Source organism: Macrosteles quadrilineatus, unplaced genomic scaffold (genome assembly GCF_028750875.1).
Source record: "Macrosteles quadrilineatus isolate MER2022 unplaced genomic scaffold, UCM_ALF_1.0 Scaffold_2__2_contigs__length_208266976, whole genome shotgun sequence".
NCBI classification, from domain to species: Eukaryota; Metazoa; Arthropoda; class Insecta; order Hemiptera; family Cicadellidae; genus Macrosteles; species Macrosteles quadrilineatus.
Window position 1 is genome coordinate 11,679,844 of NW_026542595.1, and position 17,571 is coordinate 11,697,414.

Here is a 17,571-nt window from a genome sequence, read left to right on the forward strand (position 1 = left end):
GTCTTGTACTCGAATTCGTCGCTCTGTACAACTGTGGTTTTGTAAATACACTGTTTGAAATAGGAACAAATATAACCGAAGCTTATTAGTTTCGTAGGGCAGCCCTTGCTATTCAGTATGAAAAGTAGTTAGCTTTAACAAATCGTATTTTTGGGGTTGGTCTATAAGTATTGTCGTATGCTTTCATGGTTTGAAATTAATACAGAACAACCAAAATACAACTATAGGCTTATTCGGCGGAGATAGCGTGATACAAGATACAAGTCACGGTCGCCGGTTACACTAGCGTTAAACCGCACTAATAGAGAAAACAAGACCGCAATTGTTACAACCATAACTGCTCTTATTGTTCATTGTTTACTCTCAAGGTTATTTGCAAAGATTTGTTATTACTGTATTGGTGTTCTTATTATTTACATTGTGTCTAATTACAGTACTGACCAGTATAAGTGATGGGTATTGAGTTTTATATTTTGTTTCATCACAGAATTTGTCTGTGGTTTCATATTAGGCATAGTGGATTGTATGCACACAATTTGAACTTAACCATTATGATTTGATTAAAGGCCAATTTTTAAGTACAGTACAGATGTTGGCTTTTATTGCTGATTATTCTAATTATGAAACGTGCATGTTATTAGCTAGTTAATCTCAAAATGTACAGTGGTCAAAGCCTGCAGCTTCAAATTCCGTATATCTACGAGTTGGGGAAAATGCGTGAATTCCGCGAAAAGGGGAAACATATTTCGGTATTTATCTTTACACTATTTGGTAAGTGATTTTTTCCGCGGTGGACTGGTAAAATAATGCAGATGGTTGTTTACAATCGTATACCCCTATTACGACATCGGGGTTACTGTTTTTATATGAATACTTGTTTTGAATGATCGCGATTCATCAATGACTTCCAAACACATTTCACGTCTATGAGTCACACAATCTATTCCTAGTAAAACCTAGTTTGCGTTATGACTAAGCAGCAAACAATCCATAGCAACGAGTATCAACTCAATGAGGTGGAACACAATAAACTACAGACCTATATAGAGAGGGTGTAAGCTTTGATTGTTATTGTTGGTGTTTACGCAGGGGCGTTTTTATGCGGCACTTCAGTCGACAGCCTTGGTCTTGTTCTATATATAAATTGATAGGTCTCAAAATAGTACTTCAACATGAAATATTGCATTGTTGTATCAACACAGTCGTTCTAGTAAACATGTAAGTGGTAGTGGTAGTATCCCTCTTATGAGGCTGGCTTTATTTATTTATTTTTTCGATGTCTACGCCGCAGCGGTGGTGTTTTATTTAGCTGCGTTGGAGAGAACGTACTTTTTCTAAAGACATTCAGAATAATGAGCTATGTACTGAATTTTCCTACTTATTTCGGTAAGGCAATTTATATAAGTATATTTATTACTTACCATATTACCAATAGAGACGCTAACTAAAAAATGAGTGAATAATGGGTGTAGAATGAAAGGTGCCTTATGTAGCTTTGTTACTGACTATAATATGGTCATTAGCCAGGACCATTTATGGTCCAATGGTCAAGGACAGCTAGAACTGGGTCCCGTTTTAAAATTTTCTCTGGATCGAACCAGTGACTTTATGATTACGTATTAGCCTATATGTGCATGACATTTCATCTCTTGGTGGTTGATTTCCCAGTCTTTCCACTTGAATACCTGAAGGAATGTCATGACGGAAAACCTGGAAACGATTACTGCAACGTGATTAATCGCCATTACAATTTCACGATCAATTTAATTAATCACAATCGAATTGGTTTTTGTTCCGCATTCTATTTATCGCGTTTGCACAACTTTTGTGTAACCGCGTTGACCTTGAAACGTGACCTTGTGTTGTGTTTGATTACATTGTTGCTGCCGGCATTAATGACATCACGACGTAATAAATCGAAAACTCATCACAATTGCGACGGGGTTTGATTTAAAATATTTAATTTGTTTACCTTTAACATTACTAATTGTTTTGCGAGTGCTAGATTCCCATTTGTGGTTAAACATTCTACCACACAAAATTATTATTTAAATAATCATGAGTTGAAACTACAGGGTCTTTTTTTAATAGGATTAATAATACATTGATCCAACGTAATATTATATTATAAGGTCTCTTTCGTATACGAATGCAGCTAAAATATCGAAATGTCACTGTGGCAAGGTTTTACAGATATACAGGGTGGTCATAAATTATTAGACACATTTTAATATTATATAAACAAATAACCAAGAAACTTAGAAGCATGGGAATTGTTTCATTGTATAGCAAATTTAAAACAGTTTTATACAGTAACTACAAAAATATAATTACAAAAAGGTCAGTAATTATAAAAAAGTGGTTATACAAATTTTATAAAAATCACCTAAACTGTGAGTGTAAGCATCCTAGATAAAACATACTAAGGGAGTATGTTTTATTTATGGTGTAAGCCATGTTTTTAGCGAATTTCCCTATAGGGAAGTAGCTATTACCGTAGGTGGCACGGTAAGACCTAGACCCGGGACCGATTTACTTTTTCATTTTGATGTCCCCAGAGGCCAAAAACACCATTCGTTCAAATTTTTATATATGTATATATATATTTATATATATATATAGACTTATATATATATACGTCCGTGAACGTGATAACTTGAGTAATTTTTGTCCGATTTTGATGAAATTTGGTTTAAAGGTGTAAAGCGGGATAAACTTGAATGAGTTCGCGAACCAGCACGATCGGACCATGGGAACGGGGCTTTACGGGGGGTTTTATGGGGTAAAAATTGGTTTTTCTCACTTTTGACCCTCAAAACACAACATTTCCCGATTTCTCTTTAAACCTTTTTAAAGAGCTTAAAAAAACAAATAATTTAGTATATAAAAGTATTTTTGTTCGATTATTAGTAACGGAGAAAATTAAAAAAATTGTAAATTTAAAATTCCCATGTTATTCTTATGGAGAATATTGTCAAATGTTGTAGTTTGCTTGTTTATGGATATATTTTGATCAAACTTGGCAAATTTATTTATTTTGTACTGAGCTATCAATATTTTACTCAAAAACACACTTTATTAGTTTCCTTGTAGCAGCAAACCTAGGTACTCGTTAAACCTAATGTTATTTAAATATATTTAACTGAAAATCAATTCAGACAAATGGAAATTCGCTTAGTCGGCAGGTTTGCTGCGGCGGGGGTATTTTCTCAATGACTTGTTTTGTGGCATTGTCAGCTGGTCAACAAGGGAGCTTTCTACACCAGCTATGTATGACATTTGACGAATCAAACCTTAAACTGACTTGAGTAACAAAATTACTAGTGTGCAATAAAAACAAAGTCTTTGGTTTCATGAAAGCAAATCTGTAATAACTGTTCGAAGAAGGCTTGCTGTTAGAGTTTGGACGTAATTCTCCGTGTAACAATTCTATTAAATAGTGGTACAGACAGTTCGAACGTCTGAGAAGTGTCCAACATAGCCTAGGGTCCTCACCTCAGAAGAAACAATAACACTTTAGGCGATTTTTACAGTCTTTTATAACTACTTTTCATAATTGCTGAGATTTTTACAATTACTTTTTTGCTGTTACTGTATAAAACTTTTTGAAATTTGCTATTTGAAACAATTCCCATGTTTCTAAGTTGCTTGGTTATTTAATTATTTAATCTTAAAATGTGTATTATAATTTATGACCACAACACGAGTTTCACTACACAACACGAAACAAACGGACTTTTCTGTAGTTTTGTTTACACGAAAACCTCGCATAGACTCGCGCTTCGTCAGCTCAGCTGTGGTGGCTGTGGGAGTGGCGGAGTGGAGCTGTGGAGCGAAGACCGACAGCCTCCCTCTCTGATCACTGCTAATGACCGTATTCAAACAAGGGAGACACCACTTGCACTCATTGTTATGGCGTGTGAGCACTATTTACAGCCCTACTTTATAGTCAAGCGATAAATTGAAATTTTACAAGTCTGGTAAGTACAAGGGGAGCATTATACTGCACTTGTAGGGATTATACAAGACTAAATCAAAATCACCCTCCCCATCAAACTACAGTGAGAATTTCTAGCTTTAGTGATTTGAGAGAATGCCTCATCTAAGTTTAGGCGTAGACTTTCAATAAGTGGCGTATGCTGATTTTGAATTGCGACACATATAAGGATTCTAAAACTACACATACGATTTTCTGGTTCTTAATCTGTAAAAGTTTTGATGGAAAGTTAAGGAGCTGTTGTAAACGTTTTAGCGATAAAATACACATTTTGTTCAGTAGATTCAATTAAGTAAAGAGTAAATGCATCATAAATCGTTGTACAAACTTTTGACTTGTCCAGGAAATTTTACTGTTGTTGCTGACTGCGCAAACACATATTTGACGGATCAACCTCAAAATTCTGAGTGAAAACGCAATAATAAACCAGTCGCATTCTACCGCCTTATTTACGATCGACTGTTCATCTCTGTTGCTGCTCTAGGCGTACTGAATGCATATACAGTACTGTATATCGCTTTTAACAGAGCATGTTTCATCTGCCTATTGCATAGCCTTGATTGCAGTCTCACAGCGGTATAATTTGTTGTGTGCGGGTTGTGTCGGGTGCGTTGCGCGGTGGTGAGACCCGCATGTTTATTTATAACGCGCACGTGCCGCTAAACGCGTTACCAACCGCAGAGGCGAGGGTGCCGATACCATCTGCATAGTGGTGGTGACGGTCTCTATTAATGTCACACTGCAACAGATTTAAGCCGCAAGAGCAAGACAAGGCCGCGACTGCAATTTGTGGTGTTACTAATGGCGTGCTTCTATTTATTTTATCATTTTGAAATATAGTGATCAACCTCTGATCACGTGTAGAGCAGTTTGAAACGTAGCGTTTCGAGTTTGTTTGTTTTTATTTCAATGGTAACTTGGTGAAATATTTAACATCCACATTATTTACCACATTTCGCTCAAGGAGCGGGAATGGATCCGTTTCATATCTACTTTGCAGACATCTACAACATTGGCAGCTCCATTGATAGAATATTAGTAGAATAGTTATTTCTGTATTAAGTATCTGCATTCCTCGTTAAAAAACAATATAATAACATTTTACTGTATGGTGGGACATGAATACCAACTCAGCTCCTGAAACAATAGTTTTACTTACTAATGAAACTTACTGTCAATACGTTACACTTGTAAGAGCCGCGGCTAGAAGTGAATATGTGATGTGTGTGTTCTGAGAAGACTGCCTGTAGTTGTTTATACCACCAAAGTTAAGAGCCTGGTGATGTGAACCCACATCAATTAATTGATCCCACTTGCTAGGCCCAGCCTTGATGATTGGACCCGCCTCCATCTTGGATAGCTGCACATGTGATAAACACATTTGGTCTACAATCTATACAATGTCAGCTGAACACTTGCAGTATAAACATGACGTCACCAACACAGACACACGTGTTACACATTCACTGGTGTTCGTAGATCATTCTAAACCTGTTGTAGTACTTTACAATGTGCAATTGCCTGTATAAAACCCCATACAAGTTCTTTTAGCGCTGTAGGTTTTAAATACAGTGTGATTAATCATATTTTACACTCTATCATCCCGACCACACTAAAACCACCGACTAATTTGCATTTGAAATTTGCAGACGTAGTACAGTACGCCCAATATAATGACCGCTGCAACTGTATCGCTCTATTATTACTAAAAAATACCCCCAGAGCAAATTTTCTCCTTAGCAAATAACCGTAAAAAGACACTTCAATGTACTAAACTATTTGTTTTTAAGCTCATTAAAATGGGTTAAAGATAAATTAATTAAGAAAAATAATGTGGACATGCAAGATATGATATGCGTGTATTGTGGATTTTACAATATAAATCACTGTACAAGCTTGTATTTTATGCTGTTAATGTAAACTTAAGTGATGACAAAGTTTCTGGTTCTAAAGTCATGCAATAACAGCTTACAGAGTAGAGTCGGGATTTCTCACACACGCAACTGAAGTCATGAATACGACACTTTGAATCCTAAATAACTGCGTCGTAGCCGTACTTATGCGATTTTCAGCCTGTTAGCGAATTTCCCTATAGGGAAGTAGCTATTACCGTAGGTCTCACGGTAAGACCTAGGCCCGGGACCCATTTACTTTTTCATGTTGATGTCTCCAGAGGCCAAAAACACCATTCGTTCAAATTTATATATATATATATGTGTGTGTGTGTGTCCATCCGCACGATAACTTGAGTAATTTTTGTCCGATTTTGATAAAATTTGGTTTGAAGGTGTAAGGCGGGATAAACTTGAATGAGTTCGCGAACCAGCATGATCCGACTATGGGAACGGGGGTTTATGGGGGGTTTTATGGGGTAAAAATGGGTTTTTCCCATTTTTGACCCTAAAAACACAAAATTTCACAATTTCTTTTTAAACCATTTTGTAGAGCTTAAAAAAACAAATAATTTAGTATATTAAAGCGTTATTATGTGCCTAATTGTTACGGAGAAAATTAAAAAAAAAATTAATTTAAAAATTTCCATGTTATTCTTATGGAGAATAAGTCAACTGTTGTAGTTTGCTTGTTTATGAACATATTTTGATCAAATTTGGAAAATAGATTAATTTCTTACTAAACCACAGTACCTTTTAACATTTTACATTAAAAAAAACTTTTTTACACTCCCTGTTGCAGCAAACCTAAGTACTCATTAAACTAATTCTGTTTAAATAGGGAATAAATGTGATATTTTTAAGGAGACACTTTAGTTTAAATCCAATCAGGCAAATGAAAATTCGCTAAGTCTGCACGTTTGCTGCGGAGGGGGTATTTCTATATTTAAGCTTCTTTTCGAACAATAGTCGAATATTCCAGCGGACAAATCACTATTAGCAATGAGACATGACGCGAGAGGAGAGAGAGGCGGACTTATATGGTCTGACGCCTGGCTGTTGGTACTGGCTCAGACTGACTGGCTCACAATCATAACAAGCCTGTCTGTAGCAGAAGTTGCTATGACATGATACAAATGCAGGAAATTTTCAAAAAGCGTGGCCCCACTATCAAAATTTGTCCTAGCAAATGAAGGTGATGCAAATGAGATTATAATGTCGTTTTGTTCTGTTCGGTTCAGTTTCGATGGGAAGGATGGACTTAATTATTGTGCATGATCAATCTTAAGAAGCGCAGTTAAGATTAGGTTAGCCCTTACGAAATTTAAGTAACCATGATTCATAGAGGTTAATTACATGTACACATTGACTATTTCTCAATCTTTCATCACCTTCATTTGCATATGACCCATTGAATAGTGGCGACCCTGTAATTTCTAAAAGACGCATAGCATAGTATGCAGCGCTCTTGTCAGTTTTAAAACTAAACATTACTGCATACATATCTGCGCACTTTACATCAACGGTGGATGGTGGATGCAGTCCACAACACCGCATGTTTACATATTATGATCACCGATCTTAAGTGACTTTTTGCTAGTTCACTCTTTGAAGTGATTGTTGTGAGGTAATGCAGTTGCAGTATACAGCACATCAGTAGCTGATGACGTCGATGGCCTTGTGACAGGGCGAGCGGGCGAGTCTCGCTACAGGTGTGTCTGCTATGCGGTGGATGTGTCTCTATGTATGCACATTGGATCACGATCTTACGTGCTGATGCTCTACCTCGTGTGGTTAACCTTCTCTGCATACCAAAGAACAACATCTTGGCTTATCTGTTTGTCCAATGTTTGTATTTGGAATAACAGCTTATGGTGCAGGGGATTGGTAAACACGTGTTATACCATTGACCAGTCAATGGTTATACCCTTCTGGGGTATGCCGATAGTATTTATTTTACAAACGTAACATTTACCACATCCTTATTTTGAATTAAACATAGTCACCACTGATTGACCGTGTGAGTCACTTGAAGCAGAAATGGTAGGCTACCATCGTATTTTGAATGCAGGTGCATTTGAATGGTTCGCGGTAAAGATGGATGGATAAAGACACAAAACCTATTTAGCTGTCGTTCGTTGGTCAGTGGTCTGTGAAACTTATAGCAGGCGCCTGCCTCATTGAGTTATGTGTCTGAGAATTCTATTTATATAAAACATGTCTGGAGAATATTTCGCAGTAACTTACACTTGAGAGGCCAGCTACATTACCAGTATCGGATTCTGACGTTCAGATCACTGTATTTTTACACATCGTTCCTTGAGATTGTAGCACAAGTATGGGAATCACCGGTGCATTAGAATATGCTTCATTAGGCCTAAATAAATTCGAAATCTCAAATTACTTTTTAGAGTCAAATATCGTGAAATATAAATCAGTGAAGCATAAAATGTATGATTCAATTCTCGATGATTGTAGTGAGTTAATTTACCTACACAAAAGCTTGTATGGAGCTTGGATTAAACAGAAGAAATAAAATTATAGAACACATAACATAATAGAACGCGTAATTTTTGTGTGGAAATGCTGGAAGAGGACTAAAACTAGCTTGAAATGAAAAATTTCTATTACTTGTTATACCCATACCAGGGGACCCATTGCAGAGGGATTCAGACATGTTTTTACTGCAACCAAAATGCTTCAGTAGCTTACTCAATAAATTGAAAAAAATATCGAAGCGTCTATGAGAAACGTAGCCTTAATTATACTGCACAGATGTACTAGATTTTTTTTCTAATTCATCCTACTTTCCAGTTCAATGCTACACACTATAGTTCCTACAGAATCCGAACTGTCGGTGGCGTGACCGCGGGCCGATGCGGTTGTTGGATCCTTCCTTGTAACGTTTGTTGAGACCCCGGGGTGGACAGACAACTCTCCGGGTCCGGGTCACAAAAGCCACAAACCACGACACACCGCTCTTCCCTTCACCAGTCGTAATACCAATAGAAGGCAAATTACTAACACTGCAAATGGGAGGGGGAACACAGCTGTTACCAGCCACAGTAAACAGCTACATCTGCGACAAGAGCGGAAACTGTTGATCACTTCCGGTACCTGTGACTGAAACTGGTCGGCTGATGATGGTGTCATGGACGAACCGCACGTGATGTTACGGTGTGCAGTATGGAGTTTGTTAAAGCTTAATGCTGAATGCTACCACAGAATAGAGAATCTCTATTTTATTTAATTGTTCCTGTTTTTATTCTCACAGCTCCTAAAACTCATGTTAGTGGATTTTCTTCAACGAGTACTAACACAAAACAGTCAGTAACTATCTTTATTTGTAACTGTCTCAATAATTTCATTCCTCAGCATTATTCTTTGATGATTCTTTTCAAATGGGTTCATCAAACATGATCAATTTACCTTTATTCGTCTCTGTCTTTATTCTCATCATTCCTCATAATTAATCTTTGATATTTTCCCCAAAGGGGTACTACATTATACAACATAGATTTTTTAAGACAATTACAGTACTTGCAAAATACAGTACAAGAGTACAAGTCTTTATACAAACCTCTTGCCTTTTTCGGTGATAACATTTTTACTTCTTAACTGTAAAGTTTATCCTGTTAAAATATTGTTACTGTTGTATCTCAACTATTCAACATGAAATAATATCTGTAAAAGCACTCCCATCTTACCTGAAAGATCCTCGGGCACGCGTGACAGGGTACATAATATTAGGTACAGTACTTGTGTTAAAGAACGTGGGAGTAAAGCGTAAAGGGTTGTTTGATTAGCTTGTACTTAGATTGCTCATTTGGTCTATACATTTGCGATGTAAGTGGATTGAATGATAGGACCTGCTCGAAGTAAACGCTCAGCTAATGCCTGAAAGTGGTTTTAATAGAAACTATGTAACTAATTTGAAACAAAAAAACCCAAAAAGCCTAAAGAAATTTTGGGGTTATATTTCATCCAGTAAACACGGTGATGGCCCGTAACAACAACTATTTCCCTATCGGAGAATTAAATGTACTTTGACGACTAGGTGCACAATCAATTTTTATTGAAGGTATCACATACAGCAAATAAAAAACTAGTTTAGGTGAATACTATTACAGTATTACATAGAAAGAAGAATTCAATTGTTACTGAACTGGAGTGACTATACAGAGATGTCCTCATCCTTGGATGCCTTCACAACTTGTTGTCCCTGGCCAGAGTCGTGTAAAGTTTGACGTCATGATGAGGTGAGATGGTCACAGGTCAAGGTCACGTACACACCTGGCCGTTGGCCACGCAGTCACGTTAACCAAGAGACGCTCATTAATCTGGCGTACCGGTTGCTTCGTTTGTGCCGATTGACACAGAAATGCCCAATCACTGGTTGTCAAAAATAGGCGTTGTTGCGAGGATAGCAGAAACTGCGATAACATCCAAGCATGTCCGACCTTAAACGCTTCGGGAGGGTTTATTCAGCACAAAGGCTCTAGTTACACGTCGCTTTGTTTTATATGTTAGAATATCGGATGCCTGATTAGCGGAGTTCCGTTGTATTCTGTGTGAGCTGCCTTCGTACATCGCTAGACAGTGCTACACCCATATAGCAGTGATTGGTGTCCCTGGCCAGGGTCGTGTGACGTCACAGTGAGGTGAGAGGTCACAGTCCAAGGTCATCTCACCTCACCTAGACACACTCACAATGTCACGTTGACTGGGGTCCAGGAAATATTTCATTGCAGTAGGAAACTTCTACTTTTTAGACTCTTATGAACACTTCAAATATCGATATTAGTCTATAATTGTCTATTGTTAGTGTAAAATGATCGTGTATTTAAGTTTTTTATAGTTAAAATTATGACAAATTTATCCTTGGATTTTGAGCACCTGACTGAAATTACCACAATTACATATTGATGTAGCCTTTTTAGGTCTGTTTTTATAAAATAGGCGAATTGCTTATACAACAGATTTGCCATATTATTATAGGTACTTTTATCTTAAGTTATTTTATCAACGTAACATGTTAGTGAAATATGAATGGCAACATTGGTGTATGCATAACAAAGTTGCTGCCAACTATGCATACAAGGCAGCTCGGCACTGAATGGAATAATAACAAGCTAAACTGCTCCACTGGTCTCTATTTAATTAGACTCCAACAATTGGCTATATAACAAATCGCGTGCTGTATCTACTGAAACAGCTGACCTTAGTCAGTAACAAAGCTACACAGATCATCTCACTCCATTCTACACTCATCCTTCACTCACATTTTGGTTGAAATACGCACCCCATCATTGGTGGCGTCCCTATCTCAAATAATTGATAATTGTAAATTCAATGTCCCAAATAATTACAAGAGACATTACATCGTTCGCCGCCTCAATTGACAATTTACAATGATACACGTCTTCACTCGCTCGTTAGTGTAAGTATTGTAATTAAATAATTGTTTTATCAGTACAGTTCACCTTCGTACTGTACCGGCTCGCTTTGCTGTGTGGACGGGCAAATAAATGCTGGGTTAAAAGAGGCCGCCAACCTCTTAAAAAAATCCTTGAGAAGTGTTGTGTCCTAAAATGTGTTGTTTTCTTTATGCAGTTTAACAGATATTCAGACTGTAAATGTATGTTGAATGCTTGATCAATATTCTTCACCAAGAAATAACATGGGATGCTTTATAGTAGCCAGGAGCAGCTGTTGGATGCCATTTTACAATTGAAAATATATACATACGACATGATATAATATATGTACTTGTTAACATGAGATACGCGTCGTATCAATTCTAGTTATCCTCCATCACTATGAGTTACAACCATCAACACAAATCCATCATACGTAGGCGAACACTGAACACTGTGGTGTTATCATGTTGAGTAGGCGAAACGCAAGCAGATTTCACAGATGTTACGTTATCAGCTGTGACCTTGCTGTACGCCCGCGCTGTGGTATGATAAGTTGCAGGTAACCAGCAGAGCAGCTGTCATCATGTACACGAGCCACAAAAACGTTTACATCAGCTGCCGACGCCGACAGATACCAATAAATTGTGTACATTTCGAAGACCCTGCAGTCAGCAGTATAACGATCAATATCAATGATTACTGAGTGGTAACTATTTTTTTTATCGCTCGTATGCTCTGTTTACTATTTAATTGAAATAAGCAATTTATGTGTCATTTAAGTACACCACAAATTGATATTTTTACCTCTTCTAGTGCAGTATCATGTTGGTCTACCTTGCTTAACAGCAAAAGATGTTTGAATCGTATATATTTTTGCCAACTCTGTAACCGACAATAGAACAGAATGAATCTTCATGAGATAAGAATATAACATAGAGGGATAAGAGATTGTCAGAAAAATGGGTTAAGCCTTACAGCCTGGTATAGTTAATTGGATCAGAACGAGACTGACTTGCTCAATTTTAAGGGCAACAAGTATGTGCCTGAGAAGATCTCGAAAAAAATGGAGATCTGCTCGAGAATTCGAAGATGGAGCAGGCATCCAACATATTTATTGAAAGAATCAACATTTTTAGTAATATCTGTAAATTTAGATTTATTTGTCTTGTAATTATCTATATTAAATTGAATTATTAAAAAAAAAATCTCCATTACCATTGTAGATGGATACGTGTGCTGGACGTATGGTGTGGGGGGTGTTGGTGGTTCATTGATAGACCAACGATGTATGTAACCTCGATGTTATAGACTAAACTGTAGACTGTTTGACGATAGCGTAGGCTCAGTTGTAGGCCGATGTTGCCAAGTTTGGAGTGACACCCAACGCCGCGCAGTGACGTCACGCACTCTGGAGGCGACGGGTTCGATTCTATTATCTTCCATAATTTATTCACGTAGTGGAATCGCCTGCCAGCTCGTCAGCTGGTTATAGTTCATCAGTTGATTTTATCGCCGGAGGTTTTGGAGAAATTGCCTCATCAATAATACCGCCTCTGTCAGATTTATAACTTCTTCACTTTTGGATGGAGCGTGGCTGGTAATTTGGGGTTGTTTGTTAAATGGCGCTCTTAGGAATGTACAATATAGTAAAAACATATTCATTGGCCACAGGTTCCTCAATAACTTGATCTTCTGTGTGTAATAAGCAGTGTATTTTTTTCTTCAAAAGTTACTACCGTGCTACTACTTGCACACGCACAGTTCTTTTCTTTGCTAAATATTTTAGTTTTCACTTGTTATTATCGGGTATCGCTTACTTGGGCACTTCCTGCAGACACAGACAATGTAATGAAGCCAAGTGTCCTCAGAGTGAAAATTTACGGGTAACTTAATCATTGTAAGATCGATCTAGTTGTCACCACTACCTGTGTACCGTGACAGTGTTAGGGGAGGGGTAGTGCCGAGTGTAGCTTGTAACTTGTGAGATGAAAAGTAAGTGATCTAAAGTAGTATCCTTTTCTTGGAAGGGAGTAGATTGTGCAGTAAAGTAACTGACCTAGAAGAATTGTCATTGTCCTAAGAAGGGTGTGGGTTGTGTAGTAATTGTCCTAGAGGAAGTGTCCTTGTCCTAGGATGGGTGTAGATTGTGCAGTAAAGTATCTGACCTAGAAGAATTGCCCCTGTCCTAGGAAGGGTGTGGGTTGTGTAGTAATTGTCCTAGAGGAAGTGTACTTGTCCTAGGAAGGGTGTGGGTTGTGTAGTAATTGTCCTAGAGGAAGTGTCCTTGTCCTAGGAAGGGTTTGGGTTGTGTCGTAAGTGACCTAGAGGAATTGTCCTTGTCGCAGGAAGATGAGGGTTGTGTAGTAAATGTCCTAGGGGAATGTCCTTGTCCTAGGAAGGGTGTATATTGTGTAGTAAAGTAAGTGAAATTGACCTAGATGAATTATTGTCCTTGTCCTAGGGAAGGGTGAAGGGTGTGGGTTGTGTCGGAAGGAGTGAATTGATCTTCATCACATCGATCCCAGCTCAAACACATTGACCCTACTTACTGTACCCCCATCCACCAATAATTCTTCTATTCTATCCATAGGCCTACAATATAAAATCTGAAAACACCTTTTATTACATATTATAAGCTTTTACTTTAATTGCATTCTTGAGATATAAATGCCACTTAAAAGGGGGTTAGGACAGATATTGGACTTTCAACAGAAAAGATTATTAATATTTGAGTTAAGAAATGTTGTAGTGAGTTTCCCTATGAACAGGGTGGTTTTTTATGATAACACTAATTATATGGCACATCATATTTTATTACGTCTAAATTGGATATTTCTTTATTTTTATTACAGTGACTTATAATACATTTTCTGTTGTTATATGACTGTTCAGCCACAGTACGTTTTCTGTGGTTCAGCACAATAATTTATGCATGGACAAAATTAACAAAAATACTAAACACATAATTACTAGTATTGTTTAAGAATTTAATTTAAAATGTTATGTAAGAAATTACAAAGTAGTAAATGAATAAAATAAAATTTTCTTCTAGGTTTATCTGGATTAATGTATCAACATTGAAGCACGATGTTTTGATATACAATTCTTGACAGTGTGACTACAGTTGTATTGGAGAAGTAAATCTGTCAGTGAATGAATGGAGTAGTGAGCTGAACAGCTCTTGGCCTCATTTCTTGTCGCAAACAGTTTTGGCAAAATCCCTCTCAGACCTTGAATGTTTGCCAAAGATGCTCTCTTCCAACTCCTTAATGATTGTTTTCGTTTTTAACTAACATTGAAATTAGCTTTAATAGTGCAGGCAAGGAAGACAAAAAAATTAGGCCTACCTTTATTTTGACCCAAGGTCAATATAACCGATATTCATGAAATCTTGACAAAACCAGCAATTTGACACTTAAATCATAATAATTGGTCCAAAACTAAGGCGAGGGTGACCACCCAAAAAAGATATAATTTAAGAAAATATTACAAATAATACAGTTTTTGTGAGCTCGCCAACGCCTTAATTTTGGACCAATTTTTATGAAAGTGTCAATTGCTGGAAATGTTGTCAAGATTTCAAGAACATCGGTTATATTGACCTTGGCTGGATAGGCTATGCCAGTTTAAGCATTTATTTTTCATACAAACTTAATATAATTGTATTAATTTGAATAAAATATTTATTAATTTATTATATCTTGTAAATGGTTGAACCAAAATAGTTACCTAGGCCTACATCATAAACTTTTCTCGTACCAAATTTAATCTTCTTTAATTTACTAATATTGTATACAAAAAGTTGATAGTTTTCGAGTAATTTACGATAAACCTGAAAAAGGGACCTTTAGAGCTCCCTTAGCTCCACCACCACCGGTGGGTACTTTTAGTAGCCTATGTTGTTTAGGGACCCTTCCCCTACAACTGCACCAAATTTGCCTTATATGTACATGAATTTTTTCCTCTAAAATGTCTGTGTTGCCTGGACTATAAGTGGAGTCAGGTTAAACTTGTAAGTTGCTTTAATGTTCCATAATTTTTTCACTATAGATAGAAGATTAAAATCTTCTCAAAACGTCTTTCTCAATCAGACATCTTTACATACTGTAGTAAAGTTATTCCTTAGTATAGTTTTAATTTTAACAGATTTTGGTGTTATTGTTTCCTCATAAATAATCAATCGTTTTAATTAAAGAAAAAATATTTGAAATATACCTATGACATTAACAATTTAAAATTAGTATTTGTATAAGTTATTTTGTGAATTAATGAAAATAAACGCCTTATGCTTATTTTAAACCTCAATTGATATACCCATCATAGATGACATCCATTCAAATATAGGCAGTGCAGCCTTATAACTACGACTATGAGCTTTATAACTATGAACTCGTAAATAGTATTTAACTTCATAATACACAAATCATATGTTTGAGATGATTGATATTTACTCTTGAGTGAAGTTATTTGTTCTGTCAACATTGATTTCAGTTATGTTTGCACTAGATGTTCTGTGCATTTCCTATAGAAGCTAAGTAGCTGAGTGGTTACAGTGCTCGCCTGGTCACAAAGACAGCTGGTTTCATCAAAGACAGTAGCTTTTGTGGTTTGGATCTGATGGACTATGCTGTACTGATTGTAGAAGAAACAACTGATCATGGCAGTGGCAGTTCTAGGACCTTGTCGAGATTGGGGGGGGGGGGGGGGGGCTACCGGGTGTCACATGCGGGTGAACCATGAGGGGTTCAGGGCTCTTCCCCCGGAAAATAAGGTATTTCTCAAGCCGTTTAGTGGCTTTAAAAGCCATTTCTAAGGTCTTAAACTGTGTCCAAAAACCTCTGCTATGTTTACATTTGGGAGGCTCCTCCCCTTGGAACCACCACTGATCATTATCAGCATCAAAGCTCCACAGTTCATCTTACTCCATTCTACACACAAACTGTATTCATATTCAGTTTAAAAATGTGTCTTGAAAGTAATAAGTGATTTAACACATGATGTATATGTTGCAGACATCGCCATGGACTGGTCGGACCATGCGCTGTGGTGGCCCGGTCGCAACACTTGGCTGACCAGGACCAGATCCACCTTGGACCAGTACGGTGTACAGGCTGATGCATTACTACACTTCACCCCGATGCACAAGACATTGCGGGTGCAACTGCCTGACCTGCGCTACCTCGACTGCAGAGTCGACTTCTCCATCAAGACATTCAACTCTGTCATCAACCTGTGTAAAGAACTTGGTAAGTCCAGTCATGGCATCATCACTGTTCTCACTGGCTCAGTAAAACATGTGTGAAACCAACAAGTAATATCTTTGGTTTGCGTTTCGGTGCGGGCATTTGAATTTTATCAGCCCAATACATACATTTGTCTGTTCACTCCTTGCTTCACTTGATTCATTCCACACACACACACACACACACCCTTGTGACCCAGGTGGATGGTTAACTGCAAAGTTTGACCATCCTCTTAAAAAATATATATCAATATATAAACGAGTAACAAATTAATTCTATATTCTACGCTTTAGAACACCGTGTTTTAATATTTAAAGTACCTATTAAAATGTAGCAGCTACATAACTTATAGAACCAACAACAGATACTTTGTTGTTGCTACAAATTTAGATATAATTATTTTAAATGTTGTGATTTTTATCTATTTGTATGATCCTGATTCCTCAAGTGAGTGAGTATTTGACACTCTAATAACAATTTAATTTTGGCTCTCATTTAATTTGTTATGGCAATATATTTTGCACTTTGAGTATTGACTATTGGATACTGACGTAGGCATCCCATCTATATGAACCAGCTGTCGCCAATTTTTGTTTAAAATGTTCTTTTTAAACAAAAATTGGCGACAGCTGGACAGTGGTGTGAACCAGTCACCGAATGTGCTAGTGCCTAAAATTATATTTTCTACCTTATTTTAAATTCGTAAAAAAGTGTGTGTATTCAACAAAAATTAGTATTTTAGATCAGCACAGCCAGTGGCTCACATCAACTACAGTACAATGATTTTGATTATAAAACTGGCAACAATTTTAACGTGGGGATGGAATGTCTTGTTGAAACTTTAGTCTTACTTTATAGTCAAAGCTACAAGGATTGTGGTTGGCACTGTTGTATGACCCGTAATTATTCATCTGTAGTTAATATAATTCTTTTTAAAGTTGAGTCTTAGTGCAAGGAAATAAAGCTAACTTATATTGCTAGGTATGAACGTCAAAACTAAATTCCCATTCCTTTGCTTT

General features: G+C 37.0%; 1 protein-coding gene across 1 annotated transcript in view; it reads left to right on the plus strand.

The window, feature by feature from the left end:
• LOC128985869 (unc-112-related protein-like) overlaps positions 1–17,571 on the plus strand; it is an 84,424-nt gene that overhangs the window by 55,938 nt on the left and 10,915 nt on the right. Inside the window, exon 2 of the mRNA XM_054405822.1 lies at positions 16,322–16,555. Coding sequence (XP_054261797.1) covers positions 16,322–16,555 — 234 coding nt within the window. The remainder of the gene's footprint in view (positions 1–16,321; positions 16,556–17,571) is intronic.